At 36.0% G+C, this 22,469-nt stretch overlaps 1 protein-coding gene, 1 long non-coding RNA gene and 1 pseudogene across 5 annotated transcripts in view; 1 reads left to right on the top strand and 2 right to left on the bottom strand.

The window, feature by feature from the left end:
• The window catches only part of LOC150095707 (uncharacterized), a 93,513-nt gene extending 74,857 nt beyond the window's left edge, over positions 1-18,656 (bottom strand). Inside the window, exon 1 of the long non-coding RNA XR_016550037.1 lies at positions 18,578-18,656. This is a non-coding gene — a long non-coding RNA (uncharacterized LOC150095707). The remainder of the gene's footprint in view (positions 1-18,577) is intronic.
• The window catches only part of LOC150095706 (DNA excision repair protein ERCC-6-like), a 269,923-nt gene that overhangs the window by 175,159 nt on the left and 72,295 nt on the right, over positions 1-22,469 (top strand). For all 4 annotated transcript variants that reach the window (XM_090409872.1, XM_090409870.1, XM_090409874.1 and 1 more), the window contains exon 15: positions 16,229-16,475. In XM_090409872.1, coding sequence (XP_090265998.1) covers positions 16,229-16,475 — 247 coding nt within the window. The remainder of the gene's footprint in view (positions 1-16,228; positions 16,476-22,469) is intronic.
• On the bottom strand, positions 41-13,749 carry LOC150095708 (uncharacterized; annotated as a pseudogene).

Here is a 22,469-nt window from a genome sequence, read left to right on the forward strand (position 1 = left end):
AAAAGTTTGAAAACAAGAACCAAATCTTAGTGAATGAATATCAAAATCCAAAGAAAACATGAATTGACTGCTTCAGAGAAATATGAGATAAGTTGTCTAAAGAATAGAAAAATAAGAATTCCAAGAAGCAGTTCGAGAAGAGAAATCATATAGAAAATTCTTGGCTAATAAGTCCGCATATGCTTTTATAGAAAAACAGAAAAATGTAGGAAATTGAAATTCTTTAACTGTAGCTACACAATTCATGGAAAAGTTTTGTTAAGAATACATATCTTGAAACTTAAAAAAACTCAGAGGCTGTTGAAAAGGCTTAAAATAAAGCTTCTTCTTTGAAAGAATGAAACCTAGAAATGAAGATGACAAAAAAAAAAAAAAAAAAAAAAATCGCACATCCTTTGAAAAATGATGTTTGCTTTTGTCATACTCATTTCTGAGTGATAGTACAGTAGTAGAAAACATCTAGGATTTAAAAGGCATTCAGAAGTTGCATTTTAAAAAAAAAAAAAATAATAATAAAATAAATAAAATATAGCATATAAGTGTGTTATACAGTTGTGGTGACACTAATTAAAGAAGGCTTTTCAGAAGATCAAGTCCTAAATGATTAGAGTATAGTTCTCATCATACCACTTCATAAAAAAAAGGAAATAAAACTGAAAATGAATTACAAAGAATCTTATACTAGAGCATTCCAACAAGGATCACTGAGAAAATCCTAAGGAAATTATTGAAATCGAAATTCACAAAAACAATGTAGCTCAGAAAAAAAACAGAGGTTGCCAAGATTTTATTTCTATTTTACTGCACATGTACACATATACAGGGTTGGAAATGGGATGGAAATCACTTTGAATGGACAAAGAATACAGAATATAAAAAGTTTTGAATAACTTGGGAGCTGGATAACAGATGACAGTAGATCTAGCTATGAAATTAAGACCAGAATTAAAGCAAAAGCAGCATTTTTCCAAATATACCACATATTAAGTAAGAATCCTCAAGACAATGTTGTGGAGCATGGGGGACACATGGATGTGAGTCCTGGACAATTAATAAGGCAATGACTGACCGATTGAATGCATTTCAGATGTGTTGCTTGAGAAAAATGGATTGTATTAGCTAGACGGATAGAGTGAGCAATGAAGAGGTTCTTAAAAGATTCAAGGTGAAAATATGGCTAGTATTCAAAGAAGAAAATAGCTTTTGCAGGACATTTGATGATGGGTTCTTCTGGAGAGCTCTCCAGAATAATATTGCAGGGGATGGTGGAGAGGAGGACCTCGACGTCAATGAAAAGACAACATCAAAGACTGGATGAACAAGAGATAGAGAGGAATGGAAGAAGACTGTTCATCAGCTGCAACCCTCTTAAAAGAGGAGACCACAGGATTAGATTAGATAGATAGTAAAACTCGGACTTGTGATGAGTGATAAAGCTGGTGAAGGTCTTGATCATTGTGCAGAATGAATACTCGCTGAAATTAACTCACTCTTTTTGCAATGCCGATGACCTGGTATACTATAGTACATGATCTAACTAGAAAATTATATTTGCTTTCAAACACTAATGTTGTACTTATTCTTTCACTTCAGGCACATTTTAAAAATGGATACCACACGGCAGAAACTTTGCTAATGAAATCCTAAGCGTTGTCTGCTTTCGTTGTTACGACTGCCACGCCTCCTGGCCACCAGTACACAGTTTAAAGAGAATTCGCAAGTCTTCGTGACAAAAATCTTTACAACTCCCTTTGCGGGAAGCGCATCCATCACAGGAGTGTCGATGTTGCATCTAAAAGAAAACTCAGGCGAGTAATTGACTCTAAAATACAAGAAATGAGGTGAGAGCTTTATGGTGCGATGCAGCTCCCACAAACAAACAAAACAAAAAAAAAAACTATATAATCATCATTAACTAAACATCAAGAAAATATATAATCATTATTAAGAAACAAGCCAATAACATTAATTAATTATATCAGTTTTTAATCTGGAAAGGGCATCGGCGTTACCATGACGACTACCCTTTCTATATGTAACGGTCATATTATAACGTTGTAGGGCTAAAGCCCATCGGGACAACTTGGCGCCATGAGGGGCACTTTTAGTTAGATAGGTCAGAGGGTTATGATCTGAAATTACCTGTATTTCAGCACCAAATACCCATGTGTCAAACGTTTTCAACGCCTCCAAGACGCAAAAAGCTTCCCTTTCAATGGTTGACTATTTCATTTAACAGGAATTTAGTTTCTTACTGAAGAAAGCAATGGGCAATTCTTTTCCTTGTTCATTGTTTTGAGCTAAGCATGCGCCAATTGCTGTTGCTGATGCATCCGTATACAACTGGAACGGCTTGTCGAGATCTGGAGTATGCAAAGAAGGCATTTTTAAAAGCTCTTCTTTGAGTTTCGTAAAAGCTTCATCAGCATCAGTAGTCCAAGGAACATTGTTTGGGACACTTTTCTTAGTCAGATTTGTCAGTGGTAATAATACAATTTGGGAGAATCGTATGTAGTCACGGTAGTAGCTAGCCAGTCCAAGTAGACTTCTTACTTCCTTCTTTGTCGCTGGTGTCGCTAAGCCTTTTATAACCTCGACCTTCTCTGGGTCTGGGGAATGTTGACCGGATCCAATCAAATGACCTAGGAACTTCACTTGATTTTTCCCGAATTCGCATTTTTCTAGGTTTACTGTTAAACCCACCTCTCTTAATGTTTTGAAGACTTCATCTATATGGGTGAGATGTTCAGACCATGTTTTAGAAAATATGGCCAAATCGTCGATATAAGATCGGCAGTATGCCTTATGAGGAGCTAGTGCTTTATCTAATGATTTCTGGAATGTGCTTCCAGCGTTCTTCATTCCAAACGGTAAGACATTCCATTGATAGTGACCAGAATGCGTCACGAATGCGGTGAAGGGCTTTGCTTCCTTTTCCATAGGGATTTGCCAATATCCCTTGGTGAGGTCAATGACAGTGATAAATCTTGCTTGTCCTACCTCAAATAATAAATCTCTAGCTGTTTTCATTGGATAAACATCTGGAATAGTAAAACTATTTAGCAATCTAAAGTCAATGCATAGTCTGACACTTCCATTTTTCTTAGCCACACAAACCACGGGATGAGCCCATTCACTGACACTTGGCTCAATGAGACCCATATCTAACAGTTTTTTGACTTGTCGATCTACTTCCTTTTGTAGAGTGATTGGCACCCTATAGGGTTTGAGTCTCTTAGGGGAACAGTTCTCTGTAATTTTGATGGAGTGTCCGTCAACTTTGGCATAACCAGGTTTGGAACTAAAAACATCTGCATATTTCTGGAGGATGTCAAAAAGTTCTTGTTTTTGTTCTCCCGTCAAGAGAGCTTTCATATCCTCAAGGTGTTTCCTAATATCTTCGACTGATTTATTCATCTTGTCAGCGGGTGCATAGTGGAGTGTTCCGAAATCTTCATCTAGCTCGAAAACTAGACCGACATGATTAATTCTTTGAATATATGGTCGAAGCTTATTTATGTGGAGCTCCCTGATACTTCCATCCTTCATCTCAACCTTCGCAGAATGTGGTCTAGTAAGTTGGACGACTGTAGCAGATCCTGTCCAAGTATTTAGAAGCTTATGAGAGGATGAAGGTAACAATACTAAAACCTTTTCACCAACAATGAAGGAGTTTTCTTTGGAATGAAGATTATATCTGGAGGAGTGTTGTTCTTGAGACCCTTTGGCATTCTCAGATGCAATTTCATGAGCTTTTCTTAGATTTTCAAGAAGCTCTTGTAAATAATTTTCAACCAAGCGAGAGGCAGCGGTTGGGATGACTCGTCCACGTCCAAATTTCCTTTAACAAAGATAGGGGCCTGGAGGTAATCTTCCATATACCAACTGGAAAGGTGATAACCCAGTAGTGCTATGTGGTACTTCTCGGTATGCAAATAGAAGATAGGGAAGATGTAAATCCCAGTTTCTTCCATGCTCCTGTATATTCTTATTCATCATCTCTTTTAAAGTTCTGTTCCAATGTTCGACAGCGCCCATACTCTCAGGATGTCCTGGAGTGGAAAAACGTGGAGCTATGCCTGGCAGATCTTCAAAAGCTTGAGTGAGTTTAGATGTGAAATTCATACCTTGGTCGGTACAGACCATTTTAGGAAATCCAGTCTGAGTAAAAATCCTCATCAGAACATTACATGTAGTTTTAGCACTTATTTCCTTGACAGGTATGGTTTCGGCCCATCTAGTGCATAAATCAACACCACATATTATGAATCGGTGTCCTCTTCCCGATGGAGGTTCTAACGGTCCGACACAATCCACACTCCATACCTCAAACGGAGTTTCTGATCTGACGATAGGTCATATGGGGATTCTATCTCTATATGTAGCAGTCCTCATTTGACATTCCTTGCAGCTTTCGCAATATTTTTTCACATCTTGTTTAATGGTAGGCCAAAAGAATGAGTACTTGATTCGCTGACTGGTTTTCTTTTCGCCGAGATGGCCAGCAAGAGGGATTTCATGTGCCATCTTTAAGACATTTTCTCGTTTCACACACGGTAGCACTACTTGTCTAATATTCTCGCCACAAATATGTTTGTTATGAAGCAGAACCCCATTGTCAAACGCATAGGCCTTTTTCTGCCTTTTTGCCCATTCAAAACACCTTCGGAGCGTCTCATCATCCTCTTGAAGTTTGCCGAATTCGAATTTTGTTTTTTCTGGTATACACTCATTTTCTGCACCTGGTGGGGACTCTACCGTACTGACTGCCAATGCTGTACTGGTTATTTTCGAAGGCATGTCTTCGTCTTCATCATCTTCTGACTGTTTATCACTTAAATCTTTTGATTTCAGAACCGGTGTCTCCCAATGATGACTACGCTCATGTAGCTCGACGCTTTCGACCAGCATTTCATAGGCAGAGGAGCTCAGTAGCAAATCGGTAACCAGTCTTCTTGAGACGGCACAGGTGACTGGAACATTACCATGTTAATTATCATCAATTTTCATTTCAAAAATCCTTAAGGGTGTTATTTCATTTTCTCCGAAAGCAGAAGATATTTCTATCTTACTTTCTCCATCATGGGGCGTATCTGCCACTAAATCTTCGCACACTACCGATATTTGCGCTCCTGTATCTATTATTCCATTTAAAACCTTACTTCCACATTTGACTTTGACGACCTTCAAATCATCTACGTTTCGATCAATGTCCACTGATTTGGATACTGGAATGGAAATTTTGGCAGTCAACATACCTGATTTATCGTCATCCCCAATGGTAGACGTTTGAACTAGGTTACTGTGTGCTGTAGCAGGAGTACCTTTTGGCTGACTATTTTTCATACAAAACTTGGCGATATGACCTTCCTTTCTACAAGTAAAACAAGTTGGTTTGTAGTGAGGCTTGTATAAATCATCATTTCGTCACGGCTGGTACCATCTCGGTGGACTTTGAGAGGGAGATAATAACTTATTCTTGAATGTTCGCTCAGCAGGTGGAGTATAAGGTCTAAAGTTTTCAGTAACCTTGTCCTTCGGAATAGTTCCAATGGGCTTCCTTGATGTACTACGAACACTGTCGTATTCGTCCAATCTGTCAGCTAACTTGGTTGGAGAAACGAATTTTGCCCAGTCGTCTAAGAGATGTTCTCTCTTAGAGAACATCTCTTAGACTTTCTTCTTCAGTTGATCCGTAATAATTAGATCTTTTAACCTTTCAAAATCCTTGATATCAAGGCCACCAATCCACTCTTCGAAATAATTAGTTATTTCATAACAGAAATCCCTCCAAGATTTTTCAGCAACCTTTTGGTGCATCACAAACTTTTTTCTGAAACTTTCCGGATTCAGTCTAAATCTCTTTAGTAGAATTGTTTTAATATATTCATAATCTTCGAAATTTTCTTCTGACTCTCTACCAATTAATTGGACAATCTCAAATGGTAACAAAGTCAAGAGACATGATATCTAGTCTTTAACATCTATTTTGGTTCTCTTAGCTTGTCTTTCAAACAGGGATAGGTATATCACAATGTCATCCTCTTGTAATCTAAACCTAGGCATTAGCTTAATTAGTTCAAGACAATATGGTTTATTGTCACTGGATACTGGAGTTGAGGTTGGTTGAACACGTGCTTCAATTTCCAGTTTCTTCAGCTCGAACTCCATTTGTTCTCTTTTCTGTTGGGCTTCCAATTCATCTTTCTGGCATTGGGCTTCTAGTTCTTCCTTCCGCCGTTGAGCTTCTAATTCTTCTTTCTTCATCAGTTCTTCCTCAAGTCTGGTACTAATAATCGTCTCCAACATCCCTTTAACAAATTCTTCTTCATAAAATTTACTTCCCGTAATAATCATTTTAAGATCTATCACTTTCATTTCAACAGTTGGCTTCTCTCCCAATTCTTCAGCCAATTTACGTAAATCTTCCTTTCTACCTTTGGTTAAATAAGCCATGGTGCTTAACAATAACTCTCTTTACTGATAAAAAAAATCACCCTTAAAAAGGAATCAATTGCAATTTTTTTTTTTTTTTAAATGCCCAGAAAGAGATGTATATATTTGGCGATTATGGGACTCATAACTAAATTTAACATATCATTTGTAAACATAGATAAATCTTACAATATTATCAGATAAAAAAAAAAAAACTTCAACTACACAATTTACTACACTTTCAAATACACATATATAAAAACAAAACCAAACAAAAAAGAAATAGTTTCGATTTTACACCGCTACTATGTAATAACTTAAACCTCGAAACAGAACTATCAAAACAGTATGCAAAAACGAACTATGATAACACTGTCGTGTTCTTTCTCTGGCAAGAAATCACAAGTACTGACTCTTCCAAGATGGAACAAACATGCAGAACAGAACAAAATAAATTAAAAAAAAAAAAAAAATTCTGATTTATCTGGGACGAAAATATAGCTTGAAAACCCTGCGTGTTTTTCTTTTATCCAAACTATTGTACTACTGTTCCAGGATGGAACAAAATTTGAATACTGATGTATTCTTTCTCTGCCGAGAAATCATTACTACTGTTCCAGGATGGAACAAACTCCGAACGCCATTTTTTTTTGTTTTGTATTAAAATAGACTTTCGCCCAAATAATCAAAATAGAACTCTAAAACATGGGAGCATGCATTTACATAACGAATTGCTCTCACCTTGTAGATCCTGTTGACTGCGCCAGTAAAACTCGGACTTGTGATGAGTGATAAAGCTGGTGAAAGTCTTGATCATTATGCAGAATGAATACTCGCTGAAATTAACTCGCTCTTTTTGCAATGCCGATGACCTGATATACTATAGTACATGATCTAACTAGAAAATTATATTTGCTTTCAAACACTAATGTTGTACTTATTCTTTCACTTCGGGCACATTTTAAAAATGGATACCACACGGTGGAAACTTTGCTAATGAAATCCTAAGCGTCGTCTGCTTTCGTTGTTACGACTGCCGTGCCTCCTGGCCATCAGTACACAGTTTAAAGATAATTCGCAAGTCTTCGTGACAAAAATCTTTACATGGATCATTTAAAAAAAAAAAAAAGCAAGGGAATAAAATATATTCCCAATTCATTATCAATGGTTATTGATATCATCTGTTTTCTTTCACAAAGCTGTTATTTTTTTTGATCTTCAATAGTGTCAAGTCTAAGATTTCACTTTGCTAATCTTTGCACTTCTATTCTAAGTGACCATTCATTATCAAGTTATTTTCTAACATGCCATCTTTTCACTCCCCTAACTTGAAATGTGGAAATGCAATCACAGGGTAGTATATTACCTTCTCATTGCAACATAGACTGTAATACAGTCCAACTTGGTTATAATGAGCACCATGGGACAGAGATTTTCTCATTACTCACTATATCAGTGATGAGATAAATCTACCTCCTACTTTTGTAATTCTCAATAACTCGATTCAAAAACGCAAAAGTATTAGAGAGAAAAAACATTATATAATTACATACATACATTTATATGAATATGCTTGGATAAAATTGAATTTAATATTGAAAAGACGAAATTTTACAAAAGTCATGCACCATGTAAGAGGGGTGCTTAAGGGTCAAAGCTGTATAACTGAGAGGAGACCTCCACATAGCCTTTAAAGGAATGCGGAGAACCGACCAGGGCTTCTGACCTAATGTCCAATCCTCACCTTCTCGTGGTGCACCCTGTTGGGTATCTACTTTGATACTGAACGAACGAGGATGGGCTGGCAATTTGGGATTTAGCCGACCAAATTGTATTCTTATTGGTTAAACAAAAATAAAAAATGATGGTACAACATGACAAAATTTCATGCCGGCTGGGGCGTCGCCCGGTTAAACAAGGCCCCCGTTGTTTTCGCCAGGGAACCAGGGCAAACAGCGAAAAGTCAGCTACTGGAACAAATCTGAAAACAAACCCCAACTCAACATCACCAGAGTTAAAGATCGGTACTATCAACGTAAGAAGCCTGAATGGCAAAGAAATGGAGCTAGCTGAGGAATTAGATAAGTACCAGATCGACATAATAGGGGTGACTGAAACAAAAAAGACCAAAACTGGTGAGATCTTTCTGAGCAATAAATACAAAATGTTATATTCAGGCAATAACAATCAAAGAAAAGAAGGAGTATCCATATTATTCAACACAAAATACGAGGCTAATCTTCTTGAATGGCAGTCAGTCTCAAGTAGAGTAATGTGGGCAAATATGAGAATGGGGAACTGGACAATGAGACTTATTTGTGCCTATGGTCCCACAGAAGGTTCTACTAAGGTAGAAGTGGAGGAATTTTTTGAGGCTTTAGAAAAAGCAACTGACACAATGAAAAAGGAAAAGTTGGTCCTTGTTGGGGATCTAAATAGTAGAGTAGGAAATGATTGTGAGACATACAAAAATATTTTGGGAAAATTTGGAGAAAAGAGCAAAGCTAATAATAATGGCAAATATCTGTTGGATTTCTGCTCAGGACATGGACTGGTTATTACTAACACCATGTTCCAACATAAAAATGTGCACAACTTCACATGGAGAGAAGAGGCTAGGAATAAGAAAAGTCTCATTGACTATGTTATTGTTGATAGTGATGTTTTCTCCCTGGTGCAGGACACCAGAGTATACAGAGGATTTGAAATTGGAAGTGATCACTATTTAGTCTTGAGCAGGATAAAATTGAATTTCATATTGAAAAGAATAACATGTAAGAAAGTTTTAAAGCGAATAAAAGTTGAGCAGCTCTCAGATGTAAACTGTAGACTAAAATACAGAAATATTATTGAAAAGAAAATGAAAGAGTTTGAGAACAGGAATCAAACCTTGGAGATTCAGTGGCAAACTCTGAAGAAAACATTGATTGATTCTGCCAGAGAGGCATGTGGTGAGGTTGTGTGCAAAGATAAAAAAATCAGAACTCCCTGGTGGACACAGGAAGTTAAAGAGGCAGTGAAGGAAAAGAAGAAAGCATATGAAAAGTTCCTGGCAAATAAGTCAGCTTTTACTCTTACAGAATACAGAGACAAATGTAAGAAAGCTAAACAGTGTGTAAAACTAGCTAAACAAAAGTCATGGGAGGACTATGGCAAGAATATAGAAAATAAATATCAAGAAGGTGGCAAAATATTCTGGAGGTTGTTGAAGAAGCTTAGGAATGGAGGAAAGAGTGCTGTAAAAGGAATTAGAGATGATAAAGGTGAAATGAAAACAGGAGAAAAAGATATCCTTGAAGTATGGAGTAATTACTTTGAAAAACTGCTAAATGAAACAAGCAGTGATGACAGCACAGTGATAAAAAACACTGACCAGGCATGCAGTCAGGAATACATATCCATACTTGAAGTAGAAAAAGCCATCAAAGGCTTGAAATGTGGAAAGGCAGCAGGAGTAGATGATATTCGACCAGAAATGCTGAAGTATGGTGGTATAAGAGTCTTACAGTGGCTGCACTGCATAGTTCAGAAAGCCTGGACAGAGGGACGAATTCCCGATGATTGGAGTAGAGCTCTCATAGTACCCATATATAAAAAGGGAAATAAAACTGAATGTGAGAATTGCAGAGGTATTTCCCTACTGAGTGTTCCTGGCAAGATCTATGCAAGTATACTTGAGAAACGGTTGAGAAGAATTGTGGAAGAAAAGCTTGGTGAAGAACAAGCTGGATTCAGGCCAAATAGAGGCTGTCAGGATCAGATCTTCACTTTACGACAAATAGTCGAGAAAGCATGGGAATATAACAAAGATCTGTATTTAAGTTTTGTCGATTTGGAAAAGGCATATGACAAGGTGCCAAGAGAGAAGCTATTCAATACGCTGCAGTTATATGGTGTCAATGGGGCATTATATCAAGCAATACTTAGTCTTTATTTGAGTTGTGAGTCAGCAGTTAGAATTGAAGGAAGTACAGGAAGATGGTTTAATGTTAAATCTGGTGTGAGACAAGGATGTACATTATCCCCTCTGTTATTCATTATCTATATGGATCACATTATGAAGGAATGTGGTATTAAACCTGATATCAAAATTGGAGATGTTAATGTCAGCTCTTTGCTTTATGCGGATGATGTTATACTTCTAAATAAATCCGCTACAAGTCTGCAAGATTCTCTGACTAAATTGAATAGCTGTTGTAATAGATATGGTATGAAGGTCAGCAATAAAAAGACAAAGACAATGAAAATAGGCAGAATCATTGAAAATATCAACTGTGTTGTGAATGGAGAACCTGTGGAACAAGTAAAACATTTCAGCTACTTAGGCACAATTTTTACTGAAGATGGTAAACTAAATATAGAAATAGACAACAGAATCAGCAAAGCTGGTATCGTGGGAAGTCAATTGAATAAATTCATATGGAATAAGAAAGAAATTAGTCGGAACACTAAATTAGCTGTATACAAGACTGTGTTCAAACCAATTTTAACTTATGGATCTGAGAGCTGGGTCAGAAGTAAAACACTTGACCAAAGACTAGAGACCGCAGATATGAGAGTCCTGAGAAAGATTAGAGGCGTGAACAGATGGCATCAATGGCAATATCATGTTAAAAATGAGGATATTAGGAAAGAACTTGACATTGTCAGCATCCAGGAATGCGTTAGCAGAGCTAATCTCAGATGGTATGGTCACTTAAATAGAATGGGAGAGGAAAGATTAGCAAAACAAGTGTTCTCTGCCAGGTTGGCAGGAAAACGACCCAGAGGAAGACCAAGATATAGGTGGATTGATACGGTACAAAGTGCCTTAGACGATAGAAATATAAGATCTGATAATGTTGGAGTCTTGACAAGTAACAGACTGATTTGGAGGAAAATTGTAGATCGGAAGTTAGTAATGATGTAATTTTTTCATGTAGTACTGTCATATCCTGTACACCCCTTGAGGGTACATGACAGGAATTTGATGATGATGATGATGTATGTAAGAAAGTTTTAAAACAAATTAAAGTTTTAAAACTTTGATTTGAGCTGCTTACAGATGTGAACTGTAAGCTAAAATATAAACATTATTCAAGAAAAAAAATTAGAGTTTGAAAACAGGAACTTGAAGATTCAGTGGCAAACCCTGAAGAAACCATTGATTCAGTCAGAGGCATGTGGTGAGGTTGTCTGCAATGGTAGAAAAATCAGAACTCCATGGTGAACTCAGGAAGTTTAAAGAGGCAATGAATGAAAGAAAGAAAGAAAGCTGACTTATTTGTATTCTCTAAAAGTACAAATAAGTCGGCTTGTACTCTTAGAGAATACAGATGTAAGAAAGAGAAGCAGTGTGTAAAACTAGCTAGACAAAGGTCATGGGATGACTTTGGTAAGAACATAGAAAATATATATTAGAAAGGAGGGCAAAATATTCTGGTCTATTGAAAAAGCTTAGAAATGGAGGAAAGAGTACTGTAAAAGGAATCAAAGATAATAAAATTAAATAATATCTTTCATGTATTTGAAAGATTACTAAATGAAACAAGCAGTGACAGCATGGTGGTGGAAAACACTCAACAGACATGTAAACAGGAATACATATCAATATTTAAATTTAAAAAAGCCTGAAATGTGGAAAGGCAGTTGGAGTAAATGGTATCTGACCAGAAATGCTCAAGTATATGAAAGTATAAAGCTTTACAGTGGCTGCACCGCATAATTCTGAAGGCCTGGACAGATGATCAAATTCCATATAACACTGAACAACGAAATTTTACAAAAGTCATGCACCAGATTAATTTATTCATTTGTTAGAAATTTCAAGGTCTGAACATGAATGTGACAATGAAAATGCAAAATTGGCTAAGGTTTGTGAGAGATCTGCAATAGATTCCTATATAAAAGAGAAATATGTACTTATCACATATACCAGTAAATGTCTGCTTCTACATCTGATGTCACTTTGCCTGTTGCTTGTATTAGCTTCTCAGGATCATCTTTAGCGAGCATCCAACAGTAGTTAGCCAGTATGAAAGTGGATCACTTTACCTGGTATCATTTCTTCATCGTTGCAATTTCCTGATGGAAATATTCACCATGCTCATCGCTAACCATGCCACAGTTGTCAGGGAAGAAATCCAAGTAGGAATGGAGCAGTAGCATTTTTTAAGGACATATTGCAGCCAAGTTTGTGATAGAAAAAGTCCTCAGCCAGTTCCTTGTAGTTTTCTGCCCTGGCATTTTCTAGGAAGTTAGTTGACACCAGAAGAAACATGTCCCAAGCTTTTTTCTCATCACCCTCTGGCAGGTTGTTGAACATCTCATCAGTGAAGAGCTCTTGGATCTGAAGACCCACAAAAACTCCCTCTTTAATTTTTGCTTCGCTGAGTCGAGTGAATTTGTCAGCTAGGTACTTGAAAGCTGATCCAGTCTGGTCTATAGCTTTTACAAAGTTTTTTTACCAGACCGAGTTTGATGTGTAGGGGCGGTAGCAGAATTTTGTGTTTCTGCCAGTGCTGGGTGTTGCACATTCTTCTCTCTGATCCTCAGTGATTTCCTTGCAGGCCAGTCTCTCTTCCATAGTGCAAAATCCTTGCTCAGCTGTCCCATTCACACAAAAAAACAGCAGTACTTCATATATATCCCAGCTGCAGACCTATCAACACACTATTTTCAAGTCACCACAGAGATGCCAGCCATTCTTGCTGTATTGAAGACAGTCCAACAACTGTTTTAGGTTGTCATAGGTTTTCATGTAGACAGCATGTCCAACTGGAACAGATGGAAGCTGGTTTCCAGTATGCAGCAATACTGCCTTGAGATTCAATTTCAGCAAGTCTAAGAATAGTCGCCTTTCATGCAAGCCATATTTGATTCGGAGGGCATTCATCAGGTGATCTACATCATAGCAAAACACAAGGTCATCTTCCTTTCAGAAGGTGCAAACTGCCCATTACAAGTGCAAAACAAAGTCACTTGAACATTTTCCTTGAGAAGATTCCATTGTAGAAGTCTTTATTCCAGTAACTCTGCTTTGGTCTTGGACAGCTCCAGATTGCGAACAAGATCGTTCAATTCTTCTTGTGTGAGAATGTGTGGTGCAGATAATGCACTGTGGCTGACATATCGAACATCATTACACACTAAAGGCTCAGTAGAACCTGACATTGGTTCTCCTCCATCCTCTGAATCGATGGAAAATTCTTTTGGAGGTTCAGGAATGGGAAGTTCTTTGCTCTGCGGAACTGGTTGGAGATCAGATGGTATATTCTGGTACGCTATTGTCTGCTTCGTTTTTCTCATGATTCCTCCCGAAACAGGTGGCACCATGCAGAAGTAGCAGTCATTTGTGTGATTGCTTGGCTCCATCCAAACCATAGGAACAGCAAATGGCACTGACACCTTTCAGCCACTTTGGAAAATTTCTAGCACACGTACTGCATCATATGTGTGGGGCATAGGCCTTGTCCTGGTCACCGATCTTGCAACCGAAATAAAGCTGATATGCCTTTTTCACTAACAGAGTGATGGCCTTTTTCTGGCTTGCAAATGTAACAAAAGTTATTTACACTATTAACACAAGTACACGGTCACTACTGCTGGATTTACACTGCAGGGATCACTTGTGTAGTACTTATGATGCAGGAATAAATGGGAGTGTAGCCCAGGAAGTTGCACAAACACTTGCTCACCCTATGAGACTTCACTTTATACTAATGATTGCATCATTTTACGACAGCAATTGCCATGATTCAACTGCATTGCATCAGCCAATGATCCAATAGTTCCTGGGGTGTTGTGCATGATTGGCTGATGTAATATAACCCATATGTTGCAATCAGGAGATTGAAATACAGTGTTGCCAAATGATACTTATGTACATAATGAGGATTGACTCTAGCCTAAACAAGAGCCAATCGACAGATTTTGTTATTTTTGTGTTCAGCACATCGAAATTAGTAAAGAATTGCTATTTTCATTTCGGAGTCTCTGATTGTGTGTTGTCCAATGTAATTGGAGTAAAGCTCTCATAGTACCCATCTATAAAAAGGGATAAAAGTGAATACAAGAATTAGAGAGGTATTCCTGGTAAGATTTATGCAAGTATACTTCAAAATGATAAGAAAGATTGTGGAAGGGAAGCTCGGTGAAGAACAAGAAGTTTCGTAGATCTGGAAAAGGCATATGACAAGGTGAGTAATGCTCTTCAAAATGCTACAGGTATATGGTGTTAGTGGAACATTGTATCAAGCAGTATTTAATCTTTGAGTTGTATGACAGCAGTCAGAATTGAAAGAAATACACAAAAAATGGTTTGATGTTAAATCAGGTATGAGACAAGGATGTACATTATTCCCTCTGTTATACATCTATGTGGATCACATTATGAAAGTGATATTAAACTTGATGTCAAAATTGGAGATGTTAATCTGAGCTCTTTACTTTATGCAGATGATATTATAATTCTAAATAAATCCAGTACACGTCTGCAGGATTCCCAAGGTCAAGATCTAGGTGGATTGATATAGTAAAAAGTGCCTTGCTTGGATAAAGGATTAATAAAAAAAAAATTAATTTCATGTTACACATAATAATATAAGTTTTAATTCATTTCATTTCTTTCACCTAGAAGTCACACTGATTCTAAATTAATCTAAATTGTCAGGTTGCAAGATGACTGTCCCTGTGAATTAGTGCCTTTCTCAATACTTCAGCACTATGGAAAACTCAAATACTTAGGCACATTAAATGACTTAATTTCTCACTATATGTCTGAACTTAAAACTAGTCTTAAATTCAGTGATTATGGTAAATAATATTGTAAACATTATCACTCATATTATGAGATAGGAATCTTCATATGTGGTTTTTATTTGAAGGTGAAGTAGCTGATATCTCATAATGGAGATAGCAGGATTTTTTGGCAGAGAGTTGTATCACATCCCTTCCACAATTATTACATGGCATCTCCTTGGGGAGGTGTCAATTAAGTGGGGAATGTAACATCACATAGAATAATTAGTGTGTCCATTAGACTTAATAACTTGCTTAAATATCTGTCACAATCATGTATCATATTAAAAAATAAAAAAACATTAATTTTTTTTTCACTTTTATATTTGCATGCATCAAGTTTTGACTTTTTTGCATCCTTTCTCTATGTAGCAATCTTTTTATGACGATCCATTAAGTAATCAGTTTCTTATCTTGAATTCATCTCATAATGAATTCAAGATAAGAAATTCTTGAATTCATTATGAGACATCTCCAACTGAAATGCCAACAGATAGTTTCACATGCCATAAATTTGCATTAGGTTAAAAAAAAAAAAAAATGGTGTGGCATCTGACGTTAAAAGTAATAGTCATATATCACTATAGCACACATGGTTATAGCAAATTCTTTTTGTATGGAAAAGTCTTGTTCAAAGTCTCACATAATTCTTTTAGTTCTCTGAGTTCACCATAGTAACATTTGACCATGTGTGCATGTGCATGCACACATGATGATCTTCAATTTAAGAATATTATATTTATCTTAAATGTCACAAATATTTCAGTATATGTTCACTAGATTGTTAAATAGTAGTCTTCTTTAAATAGCAAGATTGACGTATGTCTCTTGAAGATTGAGATGAAAAGAACCCTCCATTCTTATTATGGAATTTTTATACTTGAGTTATAATCTGTGCTTTAGTACTAAAACTTAGATTTGTTTCAAAATGTTTCTGACATATTAGTAGTAATAATAAATAATAAATATTCCTGTTCATAGTTTTTGAAGTGATGAATTTTTTTTACCCCTTTAGGTATTTTACTAAACAAGAACTGAGAGAATTATTTAACTTGGATAACCCACACTATTCATCTACTCAGGTTCAGCTTGAAGAACTGCATGCTAATGAGCGCAAAACTGATTTATCTCTTGATGAGCATATTGCTTTTCTCTATTCACTTGATATTTTTGGTATAAGTGACCATGATCTAATGTTTACTAAAAAAATTCAAGAAGAAAATGAAGGAGAGAGTGAAGATAATGACTATATCAGAAAACAGGTACTGTTCTTTTAGTTCATTGCTTGATTCATTGTTCATTCATTCACTGAATTGTTGTCCCACTCATGTATAGGGATCCTTTCACAACAATGACAAGTGGCTATTCTTTGCTTTGTTTTTCAGGAGGTTATTGCCATTTTAGATAGGGTGATTTGATATGAACTTGAGCATTATTACTATGCAGATAAAAGCTTGATAATGTTTTCAACAAGAACATATATCTGTGTAAGAAGTTATTTATTAATAAGGGATATTTAGAAACTTGGAATATTTGAAACTTTGCATATGGTTGACTGGCCACCAAAATGCAATTTGCAGCATCTAGCAGATAGGAGGAGAAGCGGAGACATGATTGAGATATAAGGTGGTAAGAGGTTATTACTGGATTAATGTGGATAAGATTTTCATAGAATAGGGGGAGACAGGAGGAGAACAAGGAGCTAACCTTGGAAGCTGTATAAGGAGGGTGTGAGGAATAGTTTTTTGCATGGTGAGTTGTGGATAATTAGAATGTGATGCATGAGGAGACGGTCAGTGTGTTTAAGGCATGTTATGTGTGTGAACTGTGTGTGTAAAACTGGGATTAATGAGTCTTCAGTCTGTTGGAAGTTTGATAATAACAGATTTGTTATAGGAACAGATTTGAAGTATCTTAAAATTATGAATTTGTCTTGTTGAGGAAATAAAAGAAGTCATAAATCAGTACTGCTGATGCAATGATTGGAAATTAAAAACAAAACTATCAGAATAATCCATTAGGAACTTGCATTAGGAACTATATACAAATACCAATGGATTGTATTTGTATATAGTTCCTAATGCAAGAGAAACATAAGATGACATAATACAATAATGAAGTATTGCATATATAATAAATGGGGTGGGGGGTTAAGACATCAAGAGGAAGGGGAATAAAGGAGGATCAAATTACTGTAAGCTTGAAGTTTAGGGAGAAAGAACATTAAGGAGGATGTGGTTATATTTTGAAATTGTTACAAAACACAAAAAAGTTAATAGGACTTTAATTTCTATTTCTATTCATTCACTTGGCCACTGTAGCAGAGTTGTCTATTCTTGTAGATAAGCTTATAAGTTGGATAGGAATACTTCTAATTTTTTAGAAAATGACAATGTAAACTAAATTATTAATTATAAAAATTTTAATAATCTACCTATATTTTGCCAATGATACATTGCCACCTCTAGGGATCACAAAACAATGATATGTGCATACAGGCACTCACACTAAGCAAATGAGGCTGCAGAAAGGCAACTGAAGTCAGTCCTAGAATCCTAAAAGGTGCCCTCTAGTAGGCTAAATTAGGTTGTCTTGGCCCTTGACGATCTTAGAATGTTTGCTTCCCAAATTTGGCACAGTCTCATGCACCCAAATTTGTTGAGGTTTGGGAAGTTTTCAGAGCTGAGGCTAATTCAAGGAATAATCTTTCACACTTGTACTTGCTGCAGTGTAGTAAAGTGGCCTTTTATTTCATGTATAGCTCTTGTTAAGCAATCAGACAACAATTATTATATCAAAACAAAGAACTATATTTGGGATTGTCAATTACACAGATTTAAAAATAATCTACTAACTCCACACAACGTAACATCTGTCATACAGGTATTTGAAGACACGGTGATAGTCCCGAAACAGGGAACCTCCTTCAGTCTCTGGGTCATGCTGCATTGAATGTCCACAATGTCATGACACTGAAGTGCTCCCTTTTTGAGGCACACTTCATCTTTGGAAAGAGGAAAAAGTCCGCAGGAGCCAAATATGGTGAATGGGTGTGTGTGTGTTGGGGGGGGGGGGGGGTGTCAATAACACAGATAGACTTCGAAGCCAAAAACTGCTTCATAAAAAATCAATCTCATTACTTAATGTAAACTTAATGTCATAAGTGATAAGATTAATTGTTAAAAAAGAATAATAATAGGATGAAAGTGTGAAAGTAATATGATGCAAATACTCTCAACGTCATATTTAATTGATTTTCAATCAACTGTTGAATTACTACATAAAGGAAGATTAGTTTAGAGCAAACTTAGATTATAAATAATTACTAAAGTAATATTTATGTGATATATATATACACACATACATGCAGAGGTGCATCACTGTTTTTTTTGCACCCTTGGTTTCACATCCTTGGTATTTTTCCAGACCAGCCAAAGTCTCATGATAATTCATCAGTACATCTCTAAAATGCGTACATTAGTATAGGTATGAATGATACAAGTTTATGAATACAGTACAGTTTAAATGAAAACAGGTTTATTATTTGTTGTGTTTAGACATAACTAAATCATGTAAAATATTGCCAGCATTTTCATCAGGAGAATTATCAAACATCAAGATCAAGTTATATCAGCATTTTCTTAGTGTTAGCACTTACGGTATATTTTGCTTCATAAGACACATCATCATATTGAACACATCAAATTTTTCATGTCGAATTAGAATGTTGGGAAAAAAAACATTCTTCACATTATAAGACAACACAGTATATATATGGCTTAACCTTCCAAGATGAATCTGACAGAAATAAAATGGCCCTCATTCCCTGGAGGCCGGATTGTTACCACCTATGGTAGCAGGCAGTTAAACATGAAAGCAGAGGGTGCTAAGAATCCCCGGATAACCAGATCATGCTACCATTGGAACTAGACCTTGGAACATTAAACTGTAGGACTCTGAACAGTGAAGCACAGCTAACTGAACTAACTGAAGAGCTAAAGCGACTAAAATGGGACATTCTTGGACTGCAAAGTTAGACATAATGGTGACAAAATTCTTTAATTAAAAAATGGAGGCATACTATATTATAGAGGCCAAGATAAGGAAAGAATCAGTGGAGTTGGATTCTTGGTCAACAAAAAACTGAAGAACAACATAATAGAATTTGACAGTGTATCTGATCGAATAGCAAGTATTGTTGTCCAAATCGCCAAAAGATACACTCTTGAGATCATCTGAGTCTATGCACCAACAGTAAGTCATACTGACGAAGAAATTGAAGCCTTCTATCATGATGTATCTCAACTCTACAATAAAGGAAAACATCATTTCAGAATTGTAATGGGAGACTTTTATGCTAGAATTGGTATTCAACATTCAGATGAAAGCTCAATGAGAAATTTTGGATATGGCATGAGAGACAAAAGAGGAGCAAGGTTAATAGAATTTTCAGAAAAAGAAAACCTGTATATCATGAATTCCTTTTTCAAGGAAAAAAAAACACACAGAAAGTGGACATGGAAAAGTCCAAATGGAAAATCTAGTGAAATTGACTTTATCCTCAACAATAAGAAAAACATCTTTCAAGACTGCTCTGTTATAAACACCTACAACATTGGAAGTGACCATCGTATCGTACGCAGTAAAATCCAAATAACTGCCAAAAAGAAAGAAGAAAAATATTTCGGAGATCAAAGCAAAACATAGATGTACACAAACTCGGCATTAAAAAAAGATATATTCCAACATGAACTAAACAATAGATTTAAACATCTTATTATAGATGACAATGCTGATCTACCAGAAAGTAATGACATTATTACCCAAAACCTTTTACAATGCTCACTTGAAATAGCTGGTACCACAGAACAGAAACAAGGCAAAATCTCTGAAGAAACAAAACAGCTTATGAAGAAACGAAGAGAAATGAAACAATCAATTAACCTACGGAATAAAATTGATCAGAAAATATATTTGAGACTACGGTTGAAAACAACCTTAGTCTCAAAAAATCCAAACAGCAACATACAAATGGTTGCAGTCAAACTAAGAGATGGGACCATCACCAGAGATATGCTATAGCAAAAAAGAGTTGAAGAATTTTACTCAATATTATATCAGGATGATGAACTAAATGAAAACAACTACAACACAGCTGAAGTACCACAGATTCTACCAGAAGTAGTTATGTGGAGCATCCAAAGCTTGCAAAATGAGAAAGCTGCAGGTGAGGATGCAGTTATAGTTGAACTTGTAAAAACAGGAGAAATAATCTACAAACTCTTAGCAAAACTATTTACTTTATGCCTGAAGAAAAATGATGTACCAACAACATGGAAGAAGGCTACCCTAATTCTGATACATAAAAAAGATGAAATAGAAGACTTGATGAATTACCGACCTATCAGTCTACTATCAGTGGTTTACAAAGTGTTTATAAAAGTCTTGGCTCATAGGCTTTGTGCGACTCTAGACCTAGCACAACCAAAAGAACAGGCAGGCTTTCGAAGGGGCTTTAATACAATGAACCATATTCAGTTGTACAGCATATTATTGAATAGTGTAATGAATATCAATTACCACTATGTCTTGGTTTTATTGACTATGAGAAAGCCTTTGATTCACTTAAAACTTGGGCAATACTTAAAGCATTACGAAACCAAACAAGTGGAGGAGCTGTACATCAGAACCATCAAATCAGCATACACCAATGCCACAGCAGCAATTCATTTCAGCGGAATCATCTCTACTGTGGGAATACAGAGAAGTATAAGACAGGGTGACACAACATCTCCAAAATTATTCACAGCATGCCTATAAGAAATATTCAAACTTTTTGATTGAGAAGGGAAAGGTCTGAAGATAAATGGAAGATATTTAAGCCATTTATGCTTTGCAGATGACATAGTTATCTTTACTTCAACTGTGCATGAATTACAGACTCGTATCTACGAACTCCAAATTGCTAACAAAACAGCTGATGTAAAGAAGACCCAAGTTATGTTCAATAGCTATGTCCAACAAGAAATAATAAAAATCAATAATGAGGAAATTAAACAAGTAGATCATTACAGATTTGCAGGAGTGACATGAAAAAGGAGAGCCATGGACAAGAGTTTTGGAATAATCTTGGAAAGGCTTTCATCCAGCAGTGGATTGACAATGGCTGATAATGATGATATATAGATAGATAGATATATAAACAAAATAATTTTTACAAATCTTTTCAAATCTATTCATCTTCACTCTTAAAAATTTCTGAACTGAATTCTTTATCAGAAAACGAGTCATCATTACCTTGAAATAAGTCATCCTCTGTAGTGTCGAGAGAATTACTAATGCCACACTTTTGAAAAGATTTTATAGTAATTTGGGGTTTTAATTCTTTCCACAACCCCCCCCCCCCCCACACACACACACATGTGAAATTGTGGCCTTCTTTTTCCTACTTATAGAAGTTTCCTCAAAATTGGAAGATTGCATCCAATCGACCCAATTTCCCCTCATCAATCCTTTAAATTGGTTGTTTATTGATAAATCTAAAGGTCGAAGTGCAGATTAGTCCTCCTCGGATTACAGCTTTTTTTGTGTTCATTCTTAATAGCCTTGGTTTTATGGCATCTAAACTGATTCCATACTAACAAAGCAGGTTTCTGACATTAAACTGCCAGGACGTCTGGACCACACCTTCTTTATCCATAACTTCAGCCATTCATCCTTTTGAATGAATGCGAATATAAACTCCTTTCAGAAGTTTTTCTTTGGGCATTGTTTTTCTTTTAAAATTTAAAAAAGGTGGCAGTTTTGTTTCATTTGCACAGCACAACAAAACAACAGTATTAGTGGGTTTTTTTTTGTGACCAGAAGTTTTAACAATATTTTTTTACCTTTGGAGTTAACAGACTTGTTCGAAGGCACATCAAAAGTCAGAGGCACTTCATCAATATTAGCTATGTGAAAGTTCAAAATTGTCTTGTTTTCTAGCATTTATGTGAAAGTTCAAAATTGTCTTATTTTCTAGCATTTATGATGTTCAAGGGTACATCAAAAGTCAGAGGCACTTCATCAGTATTAGCTATCTGTGAAAGTTCAAAATTGTCTTGTTTTCTAGCATTTATGATGAATCTCAACTCAATTTTATTTTTGATATTATTGTTTTTCCAGGCATGCATGAATTATTTCTCTTCATAAATGTAAAGCACCATGATGGCAACGATGTATTATTAAAACACTTAAGGAATGGAACAGCGTAGTTA

Source organism: Typopeltis vanoorti, chromosome 20 (assembly GCF_054136105.1).
Source record: "Typopeltis vanoorti isolate ZY-2024b chromosome 20, IOZ_Tvanoo_1.0, whole genome shotgun sequence".
NCBI classification, from domain to species: Eukaryota; Metazoa; Arthropoda; class Arachnida; order Uropygi; family Thelyphonidae; genus Typopeltis; species Typopeltis vanoorti.